General features: G+C 38.7%; 1 protein-coding gene across 1 annotated transcript in view; it reads right to left on the reverse strand.

The window, feature by feature from the left end:
* AACS (acetoacetyl-CoA synthetase) overlaps positions 1-17,345 on the reverse strand; it is a 43,511-nt gene that overhangs the window by 13,088 nt on the left and 13,078 nt on the right. The window contains exons 5-9 of the mRNA XM_074606509.1: positions 10,630-10,727; positions 6,758-6,872; positions 6,117-6,198; positions 5,279-5,426; positions 1,034-1,114 (exon numbers count right to left, since the gene is read on the reverse strand). Coding sequence (XP_074462610.1) covers positions 1,034-1,114; positions 5,279-5,426; positions 6,117-6,198; positions 6,758-6,872; positions 10,630-10,727 — 524 coding nt within the window. The remainder of the gene's footprint in view (positions 1-1,033; positions 1,115-5,278; positions 5,427-6,116; positions 6,199-6,757; positions 6,873-10,629; positions 10,728-17,345) is intronic.

The raw sequence follows: 17,345 nt of genomic DNA on the forward strand, positions 1-17,345 counted from the left end.
ATTATGGTAGAGGAGCTACAAGCAACTAGAAAATGATGGACAAGTGTAGATTTTGGAAGAATCATCTGGACCAAAGCACGCTCCCTGCCCTCATACAAGAGGTGCCATCTTCCTCTCCACTCTCCTTGCCTGCAGTTTTCCTGCTTTAAGAAACTGTTAAACCAGCACCTAAGTTTATGCCCATCTCTACTGATTGCACCTAATTGTATTATTTAGAAAACAGAAAATAAGGCCGGAGCACTGTATCCTCTCACCTGTCCCAAGACTGAATCAGTTACATGTTCCTAATGAACATCCATCTAACTTATCCTTACAAATACCCAATGAGACAGGGATTCCATACCTCCCTATACACAAACCTTTAAAGCATGAGTTAAGAGACAGGACACCCTTGGGACACAGTAGTTATAACAACTCCTCCATGGAGATATTACAAACTGATTAGTAGTGTTAAAGTTCAAAGGAACTCATAAGGAAAACGTTAGCCTTCTCAAACCATTAGAGTAATAGAAGTTTACTAGAATAGTTTTCTGATTTTATTATCTAAAAATAGAATACCACAACATTAGAAAAAAGCCACCACACAACTGAACTCCCACATAGATCAGTTTTATTCCCTTTCTTTTACTAAACTTAAAGTTGTACAGATTCTTCCCTCCTCACCAAAACAAAGAGACATAACAGAAATTCTCATCTTCAATATGGTCCATCCTTGCATGATGCAGGAAGGTGGAGCCTGTTTTGCAGGTCATATTGATGAGGCAGTTAGATCAATAAACTTAAAAGGCCGTAAAAATCAATCCATTTTCCTCACTAATTAGATCAGAAACATTTAACATGGCTTTGACCTTTCATCAGAAAGGTCCCTCTTGCATTTTGTTATTCCACCTGGTTTTTTTAAAACTCATTTCAGTAGTTCAATCCCTTGCAGAACAAGAATTAAAAATACACAAAAATGTACTTGTAGGAAAAGCCCTCCTATCTTTATAAGAAAAATGAAGTTTTTAAAAATGCCTTAATAAGCCACACTTGCCGTTGTATAGTACATAATAATGTCATTGCTGGTCATGTTGCCATGAAGAATGTGTTCTTTCAGATGCTGTATTAGTGTACCCTGAAAAAAAAAAAAGACATAGTGAAAGAAAAAAAGTAAGTTCACATAAGCGAAAAGAAAACTCTGACAGCACATTAAGACTTCAAAAAAGCCTAATGTTGTCAATCCTTTGCAGGATGTACTCCAGGATTACAGACAAGTATTTCCTTTTAACCACAGCTGAAGTAAATCCCAGGGCCTACCTGCAGCAGCAGCAATTGCTTCCTCCATTTTCTCACACAACTTTTCAGCCTCCCTCATTAAACCTCAGCAATTCCCACTGCACATCATTTGTAATCCACGGAATAAATAACTTCCTTCACTTCCAACTCTGCCCAGCCATCAGAGTTGCAGAGTACTCTATGCAGGCTATAATTTTAACAGCATGCTTTTACCAGTCAGACTTTCCAAAATAAGCCCTTTGACAGAGTTTCATTTTCAGTACATCCAGGCAACCGGGAAGAACAAAGGGCCTAGGGCTGCTATAAAACTGCTGCAGTTTATACATAAACACTATTATCCAAACTATCTTATCTAGTAACATCTAGGAGACAAAAGACCTAACTACACACATCTCTTGTAAACACTGAAGTGACTAGCAATGTGAAAAATCTCACTGCTCAAAGCATTACTATTAACAATAACATAGTTAAATATATTACTTCCTTTTTTCTTTTGGTGGAAATGCCATTGAAGTACTTTTCTGATCATCATTAAAGCATAACTTGTTAGAATAAATAAATCTACAAACTACTTCACTAAGTCACTTCACTGCAGTGACAAATTAGTATGGTTGATTTTAAAATAAAGATGGGTTTTGCATTTATACGAGGAGTTATAGTGGAACTATTAAGAGCCTCATAAGCATGAAACAAGATTTATGCTGAAAGAAAATAGATTACAGATAAACATTTTAAATGAAAAAGGAGAGTCATAAAACTGGCACACGCTTTGGGAGAGGAGGCAGAAAACATTAAATAAAAATAAAGGAGTAAATCTTATTTTCTCTTTGCAACTCAAAAGAAGCAAGTCTGAATTCACCTGCTCACATTTGGATACACTAAACTGTCACAATGCTGCCACCTAGCTACAGCTACCATTATCTACATTTAAATTTTTAAAAAAGCCTCAGGATTTAGAAATACCGTGGCAAACTTAACTGTTAAGTCTGCCAAAAGAATTGCAGGTGTTAACTATTCCATTTATAGAAGTAAGCACATTGCCTCTGCAGAACAATCTGAAAGAGCCAAAGTAGTGAAATTAGAAGTCAAGTTCAATTTAAATAAACATTAGCTTTCTTTTTTCTCCGTTTAGTTGTTGCTATTCCACAGTTTTGGAAAAAAAAGGGAGGGTTCTTTTGGCAATGACTTTGGGTAGAGGCTATGAACTATTCCCCTGCAAAAAACTGGTAACTCTCAGTCTGGAAACAAAGGTATTGTGGTAGAAGGCATAGCTCTAGCTCTTCTAAAGAGCTAATGGCCCAAGATGCCCTCTCAAGTTTATTTATAGGACTTCTATGACCCCCAAAACAAATCTTAAGGATTTAGTATTTCATGACACAGGTCTGGCAGCTGCTAAAAACTTACTGGTCTGCTTGTCTTCATTGGGCTTAACATACAGCTGATGAAGTGCTGAGCATCTGGAGTGTCAAAAACCCAGCAGGCACTGCTGCTCCTGAGCCACACCATGGGCACACAAGGGAGAGGCACTAAGCAGTTACACAGCTGAGAGAGAGCAGCTCCTCAGGGCTGCTGGCTCTGGTCTCAAACCAGCAGTAGTCCCTACACAGCACTCGGTCTGAGCATGGAAAATCCTCGCAGCAATTTGCCTACAGTTAACACAAGAGCCCTGTAGCAGCACAGCTACTTAAACCCGGGTCTTACTGAGTCTTTACAATAGGTAGAAATGAACTGATTATAATTTTACCACCCAAAAATTCTCTCCTTAGATGGGAATATGGAACAACTGAAAAGGTGCCTGTATCAATAGGGTAAGAAGCAGAACCAGCATTTTTAGGACTTCAGAATAACAATTGCTTGCTAATGTTTTTCAATAACCCTCCAAATGTCTTTCTGTGGCATACCCAATTGTTCAATACAATACAGTTTTGCCTCCAAGACCAGAAAAATCTTACTCCCTCTGAGGTACTACTTTTTAAAATCATCAACTATGACTTGACTTCATTTTCATTACTTACATGTGTTATTTCCCTGTGTCAAGAAAAGAGAATATGTGCAGAGAAAACAGAACAGAAACATACTGCAGAATTAAAGAGAGTTGTGAATCTGAAATAAGCTGCCTATTAGCATCTGTAAGATCAGTACTATAACAAAACAGCATTGAACTGCACTGCAAATAAAATAATTGAAGTGTCTTTACTGAAATATCATCTCTTCTTGCACTTTTAACTATCAAAACCAAACTTCCGTTAATCTTAGGCTGGAGAAGTGAGACAAAGACCACAGGCTAATTCTGCTTTTGTTGAAATCAGTGAAAATCCTATTAATTACAGTGGAAACAAGATTAAGCCAAGAGAAAACAGAGGAACCCAATCAAGTGTGCAGAGGACATCTAAGAATTTCTTTGCATGGGTTTTATTGTAAGCCCTATTCGAACCGAGACACGCAAAGCATGCACACCAAGAAAGCCTCGATTTGATTTTAGGCCAGACATGTTGGCACCAGAACTTTGGAAAAAAAGTCACCCCGCAACACAGGAACTACAGAACTGCGCAGCGGGAACACAGAATCCCTGGAAATAACATATCTATTCAACAAACCATCACATTCTGTCCCCCAGTTTGGTCTGTGCCTAAACTCCAAGGTAACTCTGTATGAACTGAAGAGATGATCCTGATGGAGAGCAGAGGCATGAGATTAAGGGCAAGCTAAGCAGCCATACAGATAACATGGGAAGAGAAAGAACTTTGCAGAGTCCTGCTGCATGATCTACAACTGTGTTTTTCATCTCCCTACTGTTTATCACACATTGCTGAACAAAACGCCTGTCCTGGTTTTGCTAATCCATCTTTGCAACCAGTCTAAAGCCAGCACAGCTTCAAAATAGCTGTCAAACTTCAAAATACACCTCCTTCTTTCTTCTTCACAAACATAAGATTTGTGTCCCAAAAAGACCATTTTATGTCACATGCTGCCTGGTATGATCTCCTATTGATAAGACCCAAAGCAGAGTGTTTACAGGCAGCATGTGGTTTGTCTTGTGGGCAAATCCTCCAGTCCTGGCCATCAGAGAGGAGAGAATGTACACACTGTGGGCATAGAAGAGTGATCCTGCCCTCAGGCTACCTAGACAGCTCTACATCCAGTCTCACAAGACGCTCATCCTGACTTTCAGAGCAAATAGCAGAAACAACGGAGTTTGGCTAATAGTTGAGCAGTTCAATTTATACGAGTTGGTACAAATGCACTAGGCAACACGTCCTGCCTGCCTTAAGGTGAAAAAGCCCTGCCTTTTATTAAGGACTATACTAACAGCAGAGTTAAACACTGTGGCTGCTGGAGTCTCTTCCTGACCTTTAATAAGCTGCTTAGAACAACTTTTAGAACATGAATAGTAAGTGGAAAGCATGTGAGCAGAAATGATTTTAGCAGTAACATTGTATATATCTTTAGTCACAACAAGACACTGCCTAAAGCAAAACTTCCAAACAAAGCAAAACCTACACCCAAAGAGATGCTAACCACCTGGCTTCCTTCCTTAAAAAAGGATCAATGAGGATGACATGCTCTGAATTGATAAATGTAGGGAGTAAAGTTTAAGGTAAAAAAAATTCTAGATAACTGCAAGCTCCCTATGAGCCTCAACTTGACAGTGGCCAAAAATCAGTTCCAAGCACCCAATTCAAGTGCTTTGGCCTTTCTTCTATAAGAACCAGTTGGGCCAGTTCTACTAGTGCTTTTGTGACAGACACCCAGTTCCCAGGAAACAGCTGAAATCCTCAAGAGGTCTCCAAACCAGTCTCCCAACCAAATTATTTTATATTCTTATTAATCCATATTTGCTTTCAAACAGTCACTTACAAAAAGAAAGTTTAATTGCAAGTTACTGCAAAACTATGAGCAATCAGTTCTTCCTTAAAGTACTTTATCGTATGATACTGTTAAAGGAAAAATGTAACCCGGGTAGTTAAATATAGATAGTGCAGCTCCAGGAGGGAAGACATACCCCTGCCGAATGAACCATGCATTTCGGTGCCCCTGTTGTGCCTGACGAGTACATGATAAAGAGAGGATGACTGAAAGGCAGCTGCTCAAACTCCAGCTGGGGGGCCTGGTCTCCTTTCCCAGTAGCAAGGAAGTCTTCTAAAAAGACACTACATAAGAGGAGAATAAATGAATATTTCACTTTTTTCTTGAAAGCATTACCCCAGCCCATATATAAGATTACCTCTGTAACTAATAGTTCTTTTACAATAAACTATATACTCAAACTATATATACATAATTTTTATTCCTAGTCTTTTACTCTGTTTGAATTGCTAGTTGGTTCGTCTCCTTTTTCAGTTTTAAAATAAAGCATTAGTATAATATTGAGATGTAACAACAAAAATCAAGATGAAAAATCCACACCTATGATGAGCTGCCAACCTTAACAGCTCAAAGCAGACTGGAACAATCTGACCCTCAACACAAAGTCTGGAACTCAACCATTTCCAAATTGTATCTAACATCCACAATCCAGACCAGTAAATAAGCAAAACAAATTTTCTCTTAAAATGTCACTTAAATTGTTAATTGTTCATTTCTGGAAGCCACTTTCTTCTCCCTGCTATATACCATTGAATTTTGCCTTCATTTGAGAACCATTAATATCAACAGTGGTTTTTGTATGTTGCTGCAGACGTTTTGCTTCTACTTCTGTTTTCAGTATGAAGTTGGACTCACATTAGGAAATTTGGCTAAATCCTAGCTTTTGCAAGTTTAAGAGATCAGGCAGTTTCAATAGTTATCAGTATCCATCTCATCCCTAGTTACGACAGACACAGCTCAGAAGCTCCCATTACCTGTTTGGGATCTTAGAAATATCTATGGTTTCTTTTGATGAGACATATGGAATCACCACCACTTTTTTTATATCTGGAAGCCCTAGAAGAAAGAAGAAAAATATTTCTTACATTGTTACATAAACCCAAGGTCTCTTCTGTCTGATTGAATCATACAGTGTAAAGCACTAAGAGAAATAATTCTGATGCACCAAGTATTGGATATAGTTTTAAATGTTAAGAACCCCAAGAAGACTAAATTGTTACCTAAGATACAATTTCCTCAATATTGCCAGCTTTTTAAAAATACACGTGTAAATCTGCAAGCTTTAGTGCTGTAATACCCCTTAATTTGTCTTCAGCAGCACTTCACTTGGGCTTAAAAAAACCTAATATCATCAGTCCCTTTTCCCCCACTTATACTGCCAACTAATTCATGAGGATATATTTAAGCTAAGCTAAAAAAAGACTGTTAAAATTACATAAAAGACTGGTTAGTTTTTACTCAAATCAGTTCTGCAATTCTAAGTGGCCACAGAGGTACTGTAAAGGAGGAAGGACAGTGACAAGCAGTCAGAAGTGTCACTTTTAGTGGCAGTGCAGGCTTTAAGTGCTCACAGAACTACAGCATAAATACGACTAGATGGCATGCAGTGAAATACCTTTTACCACACTAAGCAGCTTTTCCAAGTGGTTATGTTCTTTGCCATTGTATATAACAGCTTCAACAGAGAAGATGAGCTTAGGCTGAATTTGGGAAAATCTGTCCAGCACACCCTAGGGACAAAGAGAAAGGCAAATTAAAAAAATGAAATTAATTGCTACAGTAGGAAAACCAACTGAATGCTAAAGGCAAGTCTCAATTCAAGCAAGGAATAAGGACAGGAATTAGCAGGAAAGTTGTTAAAAGGCTGCCTGCTTGTCTTTCACTCACCCAAGATCTTCAAAGCACGATGGGTTTGTAACAACCTATTTCATGACCCCCAAATATATCAACCCAATAACAAAGAGAAGATCACCACAGATCACAGAACATCGTTCACTGAGGGATCAAGTTCACAAAGCTGTCCGAGCAGTTAAAAATTCACCTTGATAATCAGACTGACGAACTCATCTAAAGAGGATAAGCACATAACTGATGTGAGCAGGCGTTAGGCACTCCATTTACCTGAAGGGCCACACGACTCCTGTCTGCATCTGCCTGCATCTGCCGGCAAGTGCTCTATATGCCCCTGTAAACTCCCCCCAGTGCTGCTTTGACAATGTACCAGTGGTCTGGTAGTCTGCATGGGGGCAAAACTGGAAAACACTGGTGTTCTGGAAGATGCATTTATCATATGGCAAGGTGGCACTTCACATGAAGTCACAGCTTTGTTCTGCTACAATTAACAAAGGGAACTGTACCACTGATTTTTATTGGAACAACTAGATATTTAAAAACACACATATACACCACTGACAAAAGGCTACCACAGCTCTTTTAGAGCCTCTGGGGCAGGACACATTCAAATGCTAAGTTTTGAGGTGTTCTCCAGTTTACACTGTTTTCAGGAATTTACCACAGCTATTATCACACTTGAAAGAAAAACCCTTCTGGCATTTCTTCTGTTTTTTTTCCCCTCAGGTACACACATGCAGCAGCTTACCAAAAAATGGATCTTTTTGTATTCAGCAGCCAGAAGCAAATCCTTTTAGCAAAAGCTCTCAGCACACAGTAATGTTCATCCCTCTCTAGCCACATTACTTGAAACATTAAGAACAAGATTACTCAATACTACAAAATTGTCAGCTAGCTGTTCAAGAAAAATCTCCTAAGTCTTGTTGCAAAAAGTCAGGCTTCAGTCATGTGCTTATTCTACCCAGCATTCTTTATTCTTCTGTCTTCTGCTTTGTTCTCTACTTTGCAACAAGAGACAAGTTATTACCACATCAAAAGACTGATGCAAAAACATCACAATCAACTAATCTTTATTAAATTCCTCCTTTCCAAGCTCCGCAGGTCAGGGCTACAAGAAAACCAATGGCAAAAATACAGAGGTCCTGTCCTGACAGCTTCTCCATGTTATTTTTTTTAGGAAAGTTCACTGAGCACCACAGGTAAGGTACAGGGATATGACTAAATATAAACATGCAGCTGTCTCTGCTGAATATGTCACTTAACAGCTTTCTCTCCTATGACCCAAAGATCACTAGAATCCGTTTCAGTGGCAGAAGAGGTTTTCAAGAAGCCCCTAATGCATTAGCTAACAAACTCAGAAGTGGATGTTTAAGGTACTCTAAGGCAGCATGAAATAAAATTTCCTACTCTTAGGTTGTGTTATCATACCTATTTCTTTGTACCATTTTCAAAGAACAGACCAAGCAGCCAAATTACACACAGCATGTGTATGTATGTATACACATTCATGCTGAGCACAGAGCATACATACCCCATATCCACGCTGCCTGATGTTTAAAAATTAAGACCAATGAGGGAACTAAGGGCACCCTAACAGAAGAATCAAATCTGATCAGAAGTGTGAATCAGAAACAGAGATGACTACAATTCTCAGGGTTTTACTAATCCTGCTAACACACCCAGTTGGATTCATTAGCACTGGCAGGATCAAATCCCACAGGGCAGCCTGGTGTGATACAAAGGGAATACAAACAGATGGAACATGTAATTGCTACACTGGAACTTTAATCCAACCAGATGGCACAGCAAGGAATTGCTTTCATAAAAAGCTCAGGTATAAGAGATATGGCCTGTTCCATTTGATGAGCCTCAAATCCTGTACTAAAAATTGTGCAGGACCCCATGAATGGAGCCGCGCTGACTTTGCTAGAGCTCCCCAAAGGCTTCTCACACAGTTTTCAGAGCAAAGCCTCTTTTTAAATTTACACATCCAACAATTTCTTATGCACAGGCTGCAAAGAACCACTTTCCTATTAAATAAATGGATAACAGGGACTAGAGAAATTAAGCAAAAGCTGCCAAGAGTGGCATTCTGCGTGGGAGGGAGCTCACTGGTTCTCTGACAGCAGACTTCCTGAACGCTTGTGAAGTCTTTGGATGTATGGCATTCAGAGCCCGCAGTGTGTAGGCCGTTCTGAGAAGTGACATTTCTAAGCTTCACAAAACATGTATACACAATTGGATTTGAAGTGTTGAAAACGCTCCACTATTTCCCAAAACACAAACAAAGAAAATCTTCATTTATGTTAACAGGACTAACGCAACTGCACAGAAGGAGGAATATCTTTTCCTTAGGGTGGAAGCCAACATCCCTGGGGACCTCTGCTGACTTCCCTCAAGATTTTAGGGTTTGAATTCATGCCAACACATGTTGCCAAGCTAAAGGAGAACAAATGATATCGAGGGCACTGCTGCTCCAAGGCTAAATTTCATTATAAAAAACTATCACAAAAACTAAACAAAGCTGGGCACTGAAAATAACAGCACATCAGCATGGACAGAAAACACCAGTACTCTGTAACACAAGCAAAATGAACAATCTTCCCCCAGATGAGAGATCAAATCACATTGCAAAGAAAATACTCCATACTGTCATTTTCTGAGCAAGCAGAAAATATTTGTAGAACAGATTGATCATTACACGCTGTAATGATTTTTTTAATCATTTTTTCCTAATGATACACCAAGTATAAAAAAGTGGAATGCTGCTGCCCTCTAGCGCTAATCCTGAGATGACAGTTCCCTACATTTAACCAGCTCCTGGGATTAAATACTGAGATTGAGGGTGTATACTACCTAAATCTTTGGTATTTTCTGTGTTCTGCAATGCACAAACAGTACATTCTCCAAATGCTTTCATGCTAACTTTGAGAAAGAAGAAAGGCTCAACACTCCATTTTAGAAGTCATTTGTATCTGTTGCTACTTATGACACATGCTAAAGATTTCCCAAAGAAAGCAGAATATATTCCCAAGGCTTCCAGGGCACATTGTAACATCTCTTTGGATATCACAATAGTTTTTACCATATTTTACACACAGCATTTATTCCTACATTAAGAAGGAGTTAAACAGGTTAGTGATATTAGCCTGAAATTCCTGACTTGCTGGCAAACAAAGCCTTCTGGAAAAAACCAACTGGGGTGTTGCTCAGTTTACCCACGGAGGTGGCAGAGGAAGGGACTTAGGCAAAGAAACTAGAGTGTGGCTAAACAACACACGGAAAGATATGGGAAGAAAAGGCCAAACCCCAGACAATTCTGTTGCACTGCTGCTCATTTGCACATTTAATATAATAAAAGCTCATCAAGACTACAGATTCCACCTGAAAATATCCCAACAGGGAGCTAGCTAATGATACTTAAGTTGCTATACTGATGAACTGACAACTGAAAGCATGGGTTTACATTCAGTTTGTGGTAGCTAGAAGAACCCACCGTCTGGTGTACTTGATTGTGCCAGGAGGTGGCAGTAAGACTAAAGTGAACAGAATCTATCCACCACTTAAATTTATCACCCTTCACATTTGTCTGAAACAAATGATAGCTTTTCTGGAACATGCAACAAGGCTACTCACGTTAATGCCAAAGTCTGGTGATGTTGAACTCCAGATAGCACCAATACTTGCAGCAGCCAGCATTGCTTCCACCGCATGAATGCTGTTTGGTAAGTAACCTATAGCAGAATTTGAATGGTTAGAGGTGGAAGAAAAATGAAAAAATATCAAATCTTACAGTAAATATAATGTGGATGATAAAAAGTTTAAACAGATAACAACCTGAAAAATCCTTGACTGAAGCATCCTTTAAAGTTTTCTACACAAGCACAATGTCCTCCTTCAAAGTCAAATCAGTTGCACATGGAATTTGAAATAATTCAGTTTATAAAAATAGTTGTATCAGTTCTTATATCTACAAGGTTATTCCCAGTTCACAAATATTTCTGCTTAATGAGACACTCAGGATAAGAGGGCAGCAAGCTGAAAAGAACTGTGAGTAAATTTGTGGATTGAATAGGGTACATAGAGACTAAAACAGCACCACGCAAGGTAATAGAGCAGGTCTGTAGAAACAGCCATTAGAGAAGGAACAAGTACCTGCAAGGAAAGATTATAAATACTCAGTTCAAAAGCAGAGATTCAGCATCACAAAACTAAACATTGTCTACTAGACACTGCCATAATCTTAAACACAAACAAGCAAAACCAGTGTCTCAGCCGATAAGGGACTAATACAGTGGGACAAGCCCTGCAACACTCCCACACAAATACAGCTCTTCAGGTTTATCTCATTAGCTTGCAGCAACATTTCAAGATTTAATTCAATTTATCAAGGCATACAGAAGAAATTAATGTCAAGAAATTTAGCTTTTCAGTGGGCTTGATTTGAGCAACTCTCCAAAAGGTGCTGGGTGGCCAAGACTGACTCTCAACTGATCAGAATGCAACACACAAATGAAATTCACAATGGAAACATTGAAATTCACAATGGAAACACACAATGGAAATTCACAGACTCCACTAGAGTACATCGATGATCTGGAGTTTCAGATCGTCCTTCTTAAGCAACCAAAAAGTTGGCCAAGCACTTTAAAAAAGGCACATGACAGGCCTAACTGCAGTACTTGGACATCTAATTACAATTCAGTGTTTGAAAGCAAACTTAAACAGCATTAGAAATGCCTTCCAACCCGTTTAACAATAGCGGTGAGCACTGACAGATCTTGGAGTGCAGGACAAGTTGCAGGTGCTCCCCAAGTATCTACCAGACAAAGACTTAATAGTGCCAGGCACTTTTCAAAGAAAGATTTTTATGGATGTAGTTTTCAGGCCAGGAACTAAGATCACAGATCTTAGTAGCATTTTCTGTTACCTTAACTTTATCAAGTAGGAGGGTACCAAGCTTGATTTTCACCAGTTTGTCTACACATCTTGAAGAAAATCTATCCTTTTAAAGTCTACTTTTTACAAAGTTGACAAAGTAAGTCTTAATTTAAACTGAGGTTTTTCTTCACAGTTCAATAACTAGCGAAATCAGTTCCTTAAACTGACGACTTCACTTAATCTGTAAACCACTGTGCTTTTGGAAGTATCAACTTTGAGAACAGCATTATGATTTAAGCCCAACAATCTCTAAAAAAACCACAACTGTGAATAAAAACCTAATACCATGTTAAGATATAAGTTACTCCCTAGAACTGCCTACAGTTTGTGGTGTTTTGTTCAGTGAAGTTGTTAAGTACACGAAGCACAACAAAACCTCAAACCCATCAAGGCATTGGTTATTTTGCTATTTTTCCCTTAGGGTCAAAGTTTATGATAGAAAGTACAGTATCCTAAAATTGTCATCATTTTTCCTTTAAGAGAAGTCTTCCTCCCTGAACAATAATTTGAAATATATGAACCAGAACAGGCTAAAATATCATTTTGTGTGATGGAAGCAGTTTTTTTTAATTGATGCCAAATATTCCCACTGAGCATTTCTTGAATGGGATTATCGGGGACCAGAGTGCCATGAAAACTGAAAGATGTCTCTTTGTGCTTTGAAGCAGTTATTACCTTGCCACAGCTTACAAGTATCAGCTCTGTTATAAATTCTCCTTTTCACCACTCCTACAAAAAGCCCTCAAGGCAAGAACACAAGTGTCTGCTTATTATTGTGAGCCAGGCAATTAAATCATTACTTGCATTTGTCAGCGGGCTTTGAGGTGATGTTTGAGGATATCAGCCAAAACTGCCAAAAGGTATGAAACATGCAAGGCAACTTACTCAGCATTTCTGTATCTTTACCCAACCAATGCAGGCAGGCAGCCTGCTCACTGGGATTTTCATGTATTTGTCATAATCCCCAATACCAGGTATAATAAATAAAAATATGGTTCTGTTCTGGAAAGAGATCCTCCGAACACAGCAATGGAAGAACTCATGTTGCTTCTTAACAGCTCCCAACTCTAGACGACAAAAACTACTTCTTCTGACAGTCTTTCAGATAAAAAAAATGGATTCTCAGAAATAAAAATCCTTTTTCTCACATCAGAGATTCTGCAAACCAATTACAGCAACTGCCATGTATGTAAAACCCCCTGCATTTGACTGTGCCCCTTGAGATACCAGCTGATTCCTCGAAGCATTCAGTAGGCTGACAGAGGTCATAAGTGTCTAAAACTCGGTGAGCAAAAGTGCTGCTGACAAAGAGGATGAAAAATCCAACTTTTTTAGCTGGATTCACATCAAGGGTCACAGAACAGCGACCTATGTACAGAAGCCCTGTACCACAGAAGAATAATAGTAGAACTGCTTTATATATCCACCATATGTTTGTTCACATATTTAACTAAAGTCTTCATGTTCCTTGATGCAATATTTCAGCTAAGGATCAAAACCAGCATTTGTCAAAATGGGTATAGCCTACAGAAGGTACTTCTCTATCTTAACTTACCCCTTTTGTGAAGCTGGTAAGGAAGGTGGAAACTACCTTCTGTTACTAGAAAAAGAAGGACCTTAATACCCTCTTTGGGTTAGCTAGAAAGCAACTGAACAGTGGGCTCAAAACACAGGAGCTGGGAACCCAGCAACTAGGAATTCAGAGTACGACATGCCAAGGGTCCTAGCAGCACTCCTCCTGACTCATATCTATGTATAAAATCTCCATAAGGACAAAGAAATAAAAACTTCACTTTGACATAAAACCTGTGATAAATCTCTAAACAGGACAAGTGACATCTTAAAAACATTGTATGGATTATTATTTTTTTTTTTTGAGGCACTTACAGAGCCTGATCTGCTCAAGACAGCATTTGCTGTCAGCTGCTATTTACTTAATCTAGCATACACTGAGATTAAATTTAGATTTGCTCATTTACACTACAGTACTTTACCAACAGAATAGGTGAAAACTATAGTCCAAAGATTTCTGGTATCATCATGCTAGAAACTCTGCCTAAAGCCTCATTTCTCAAGAGTGCTGAGAACACATTCCCTGCATCTAATGGCTTCATAAAGTAGAATAAGTGTGGACTTGGAAACAGAGGCATCAAAACATTCGTACCCACCTGAATAAAAAAAGATACCCCACAAACTTGGACCCTGCACAAAATATTTAGTTCAAGCCTTGAAAGAATGCATCAAGAGGAAGGAAAGTAGGAAGCTGCAACTGAAATATCCTCTCACTGGCTTACACTATTGATCTACACCAGCTCCCAAACAGAAAAGACAACTCAAAGCTGGACAATTTCTCTTTTTGATGTTAATATATCATTTCATACTCCTGTAGGACTCTGAAGTGGTCATCCTGCCTAATGTTACTGTGGCCTGAGACTATTAGTAACATGGTAATCTTCTTACAAAGCTAGCTTTAAAACCCACGTAAGCAACTAGGGTTAATACAGTTACTATAGATAAAATACCAGCTTTAAACAATGCAATTCATTGATGTTTTGTTGAGGATTTTTTTGTGCGAACACATGGGGAAGATCAGTTTGTTTTTAACTGCTGACTTGCAGTAGAACAAAGCTGGCTATAGGGATATAATAGAAGCAACCTATCCAGAGATGAAAAACACAGATACTCCCTGTTTTATTTTATTCCCGCTGCTGTCATTGTTATTTGCCAAGCAGGTGGCCAGTGGGAGACCACAAGTACTTCATATGTGGATTTGTGTAGCTTGCATTAAGTATCCTACCTATTTTTTCCAACTGTTCAAGCATCATTGACAGTATTGCAAGATATCTTTAGAAGATGTGTTTCACTGCATATCTGCTTCCATTATGTTTACTATTAAGTGCTATCTCCTTAGTGATGGAAAGGGAACACTAGGATGAAATCAAGCTGAAAAAGTGCTGACATTGCTGCTTGTCCACCCACACTCACCCACCTCCAAACTTTAACATACTATTACTGTCATGACACAACCATAAATTGTATTGAACAAAGTAGGGGATATGTTAAGTATAATGAAAAGTTAAAGTAGTCTTGTCTTAGAAGCAGTAAAGCATGAAGAGGAAATTCACAAGAAGAAAACAATGTTAATAGTCTTGTGTATAGTTCTAACAGCTCAAGATTTTAAGTGATTTCAAGAGAAAAAGACAAAGGGCATCAGAACCTGGCAGGCTGACTAAGTGCTAGCCGACTATGATAAAATTAATGAAAATCTCCCTTCTATTTAAAAGCTGATTTTTCAGAAGCAGTAAAACCATGCCCTGTATTACTGCAATAAACCACATGAAGCAGCACCTTCCCTTCTGCCATGTGCTATAAATTTTGGAACAAATCAGGTCGCAGTATATTTTTGGCAAGCTTTGGAGAGCCTGATCTTTGGTACCACAAGTGGGTGTATGACTCAAACTTTCCCACCCAACACTTAACATCTCTCCCCCATTTCAATTTGGGATTTGGAGAACAGCCTGCAGCCTCAACCTCTGACTGTGATGCCACATTTCAGCTCTTCCAAGAGCTGCCAATATCCTCTGGCATAGGAGAGAAACATATGAAAGAAGTTGAGACACAATTTAAATATATATCTCTCTCTCTAAATAGCTGGACTGCTGTTAAAAATCCCATTGATGTCTTTCACAGGGAAGTTCTCCTTGGATATGGGCTGCTTAGATACAAGGCAAAGCAATCTGTCAGAGCCAGGAGTCTAGGGCTGGGGGGCACAAGGGAAGGGAAGGACGGGGAAATGTTCAACAGCTCAACTGATGAGAACTGATACAGGTTCATCTGACAAGATTACAAGGCAAAGAGTCTCACCAGCCAGGGTAAGAGGGCAGAGAGGTAAAAAAAAGTATGTGAGAAATTGCCTATAAGAAAAAAGCACATGAAGACTCTGGATAATTTAAAAAGCTCTATCTGAGCCCAAAAAACATACCATGATTTTTAAGGAAACAAAGACATTGCCTAGATTCATTAATCTTTTCTGCTATAAAAAGTAAAGGGCTTTGTAAGGACTCCAAGCACAATGAAAGCTTGATTCCACAAATAAGCTATAACTGCTCGTAAATACATGTTTAAGCAATTGAAATGGCCAAGGGCCCCAGCACAGATACTCCATACCTACAGCAGCTGGGCAGAAAGTATCTGCTTCGGAACTGCCAGACAGGAAACTTTTGCTCAGAAAATGCACAAAGAGGCCAAGGGAAAAGAGAGCTGCAGCTTACTCAAATGATGAGATCTTAACTTCAGAGACAGTTTTTTTCATTATGTTTTCAATCTATTTGTTTCCTTTTTCATTTGTTTTGCCATTTATTTTTTTTTTAAATAACACTAACACCACCAGATAGCCAGAGACTGCAATTTGTGCCTCCTCTTAGAAATCATAAAAATCCTTCCAGGCTTCCCACTGGAGTCAACACATTTTTTTTCTCTCCCAAGAACAGGGCAAAGTGCACAGTTAAAACCCTACCCTTTCTGTGGAAGGAAGCCCTGACATTAAGGATGAATCTTAAAGAGAAACCTGGAATTGCTACCTTCTGCAAGCATATAAAACACCTGTATAAATAAAGACAGGTAGTATTTAAAGCATACTATTTTATTTATACAATCTTATTTGTTTTAAATTATCAACTATGTTTTTTTATTTAAAAAAAGAGGTGAGCCAGCTCTAAACCAAACAAGATTCAGGAGTCAGCCAGCCTCCAATTGTACTAAGCAAAATACTGTCATTAATTAAGACGGACCGTTACTAAAATTTATAATAGCATTATTAGCACCACTGACTACAACTAGATTTCAATAGCACCTTTTCCCCAGCTACAGGGCACATTTCCCCTGCATAGTATACCTTAGTAAGAACTGCTCATGAGACAAGCACAAACCAGCATCATATTTTGTGTTCTTTTCCCAAACATCGTATTTCTAAGTTGTTTTGATTAGAGGAGTTAAGCAGTGTTATCAGGTTGCAAACAGGACTTTAATTTGCACCATAAAACACTAAACAATCTCCTGTAGATAAAATTCTTTACTTTTAATTCAGAATGAGTGTTCCCATTAAACATGACTGCACCTGGTCATACTTAAGCATCAGCATTACATCATTACCCTAGTGAGCAATATTTTCTTCTCAGAGATTAAGACCCTCACATTTAGCATCAGGCACCAATATGCAAAGTCTGAAAAATGGACTTTAACCTGAGAATTAGGGCAGCAGCAAAGAGGTACTCACAGGAACACACCAAAGCTACAGCTGTTGCTACTCACAAGTTTACAGCTACAGTCCTCCCTCAGCATAGTGTGTTTACACACACTGTTTTCATTCACACAAATTAGGAAAACATATCCAGTAATTACTCTTCTGTGTT

This window comes from Larus michahellis, chromosome 13 (assembly GCF_964199755.1).
Source record: "Larus michahellis chromosome 13, bLarMic1.1, whole genome shotgun sequence".
In the NCBI taxonomy this organism is placed as follows: Eukaryota; Metazoa; Chordata; class Aves; order Charadriiformes; family Laridae; genus Larus; species Larus michahellis.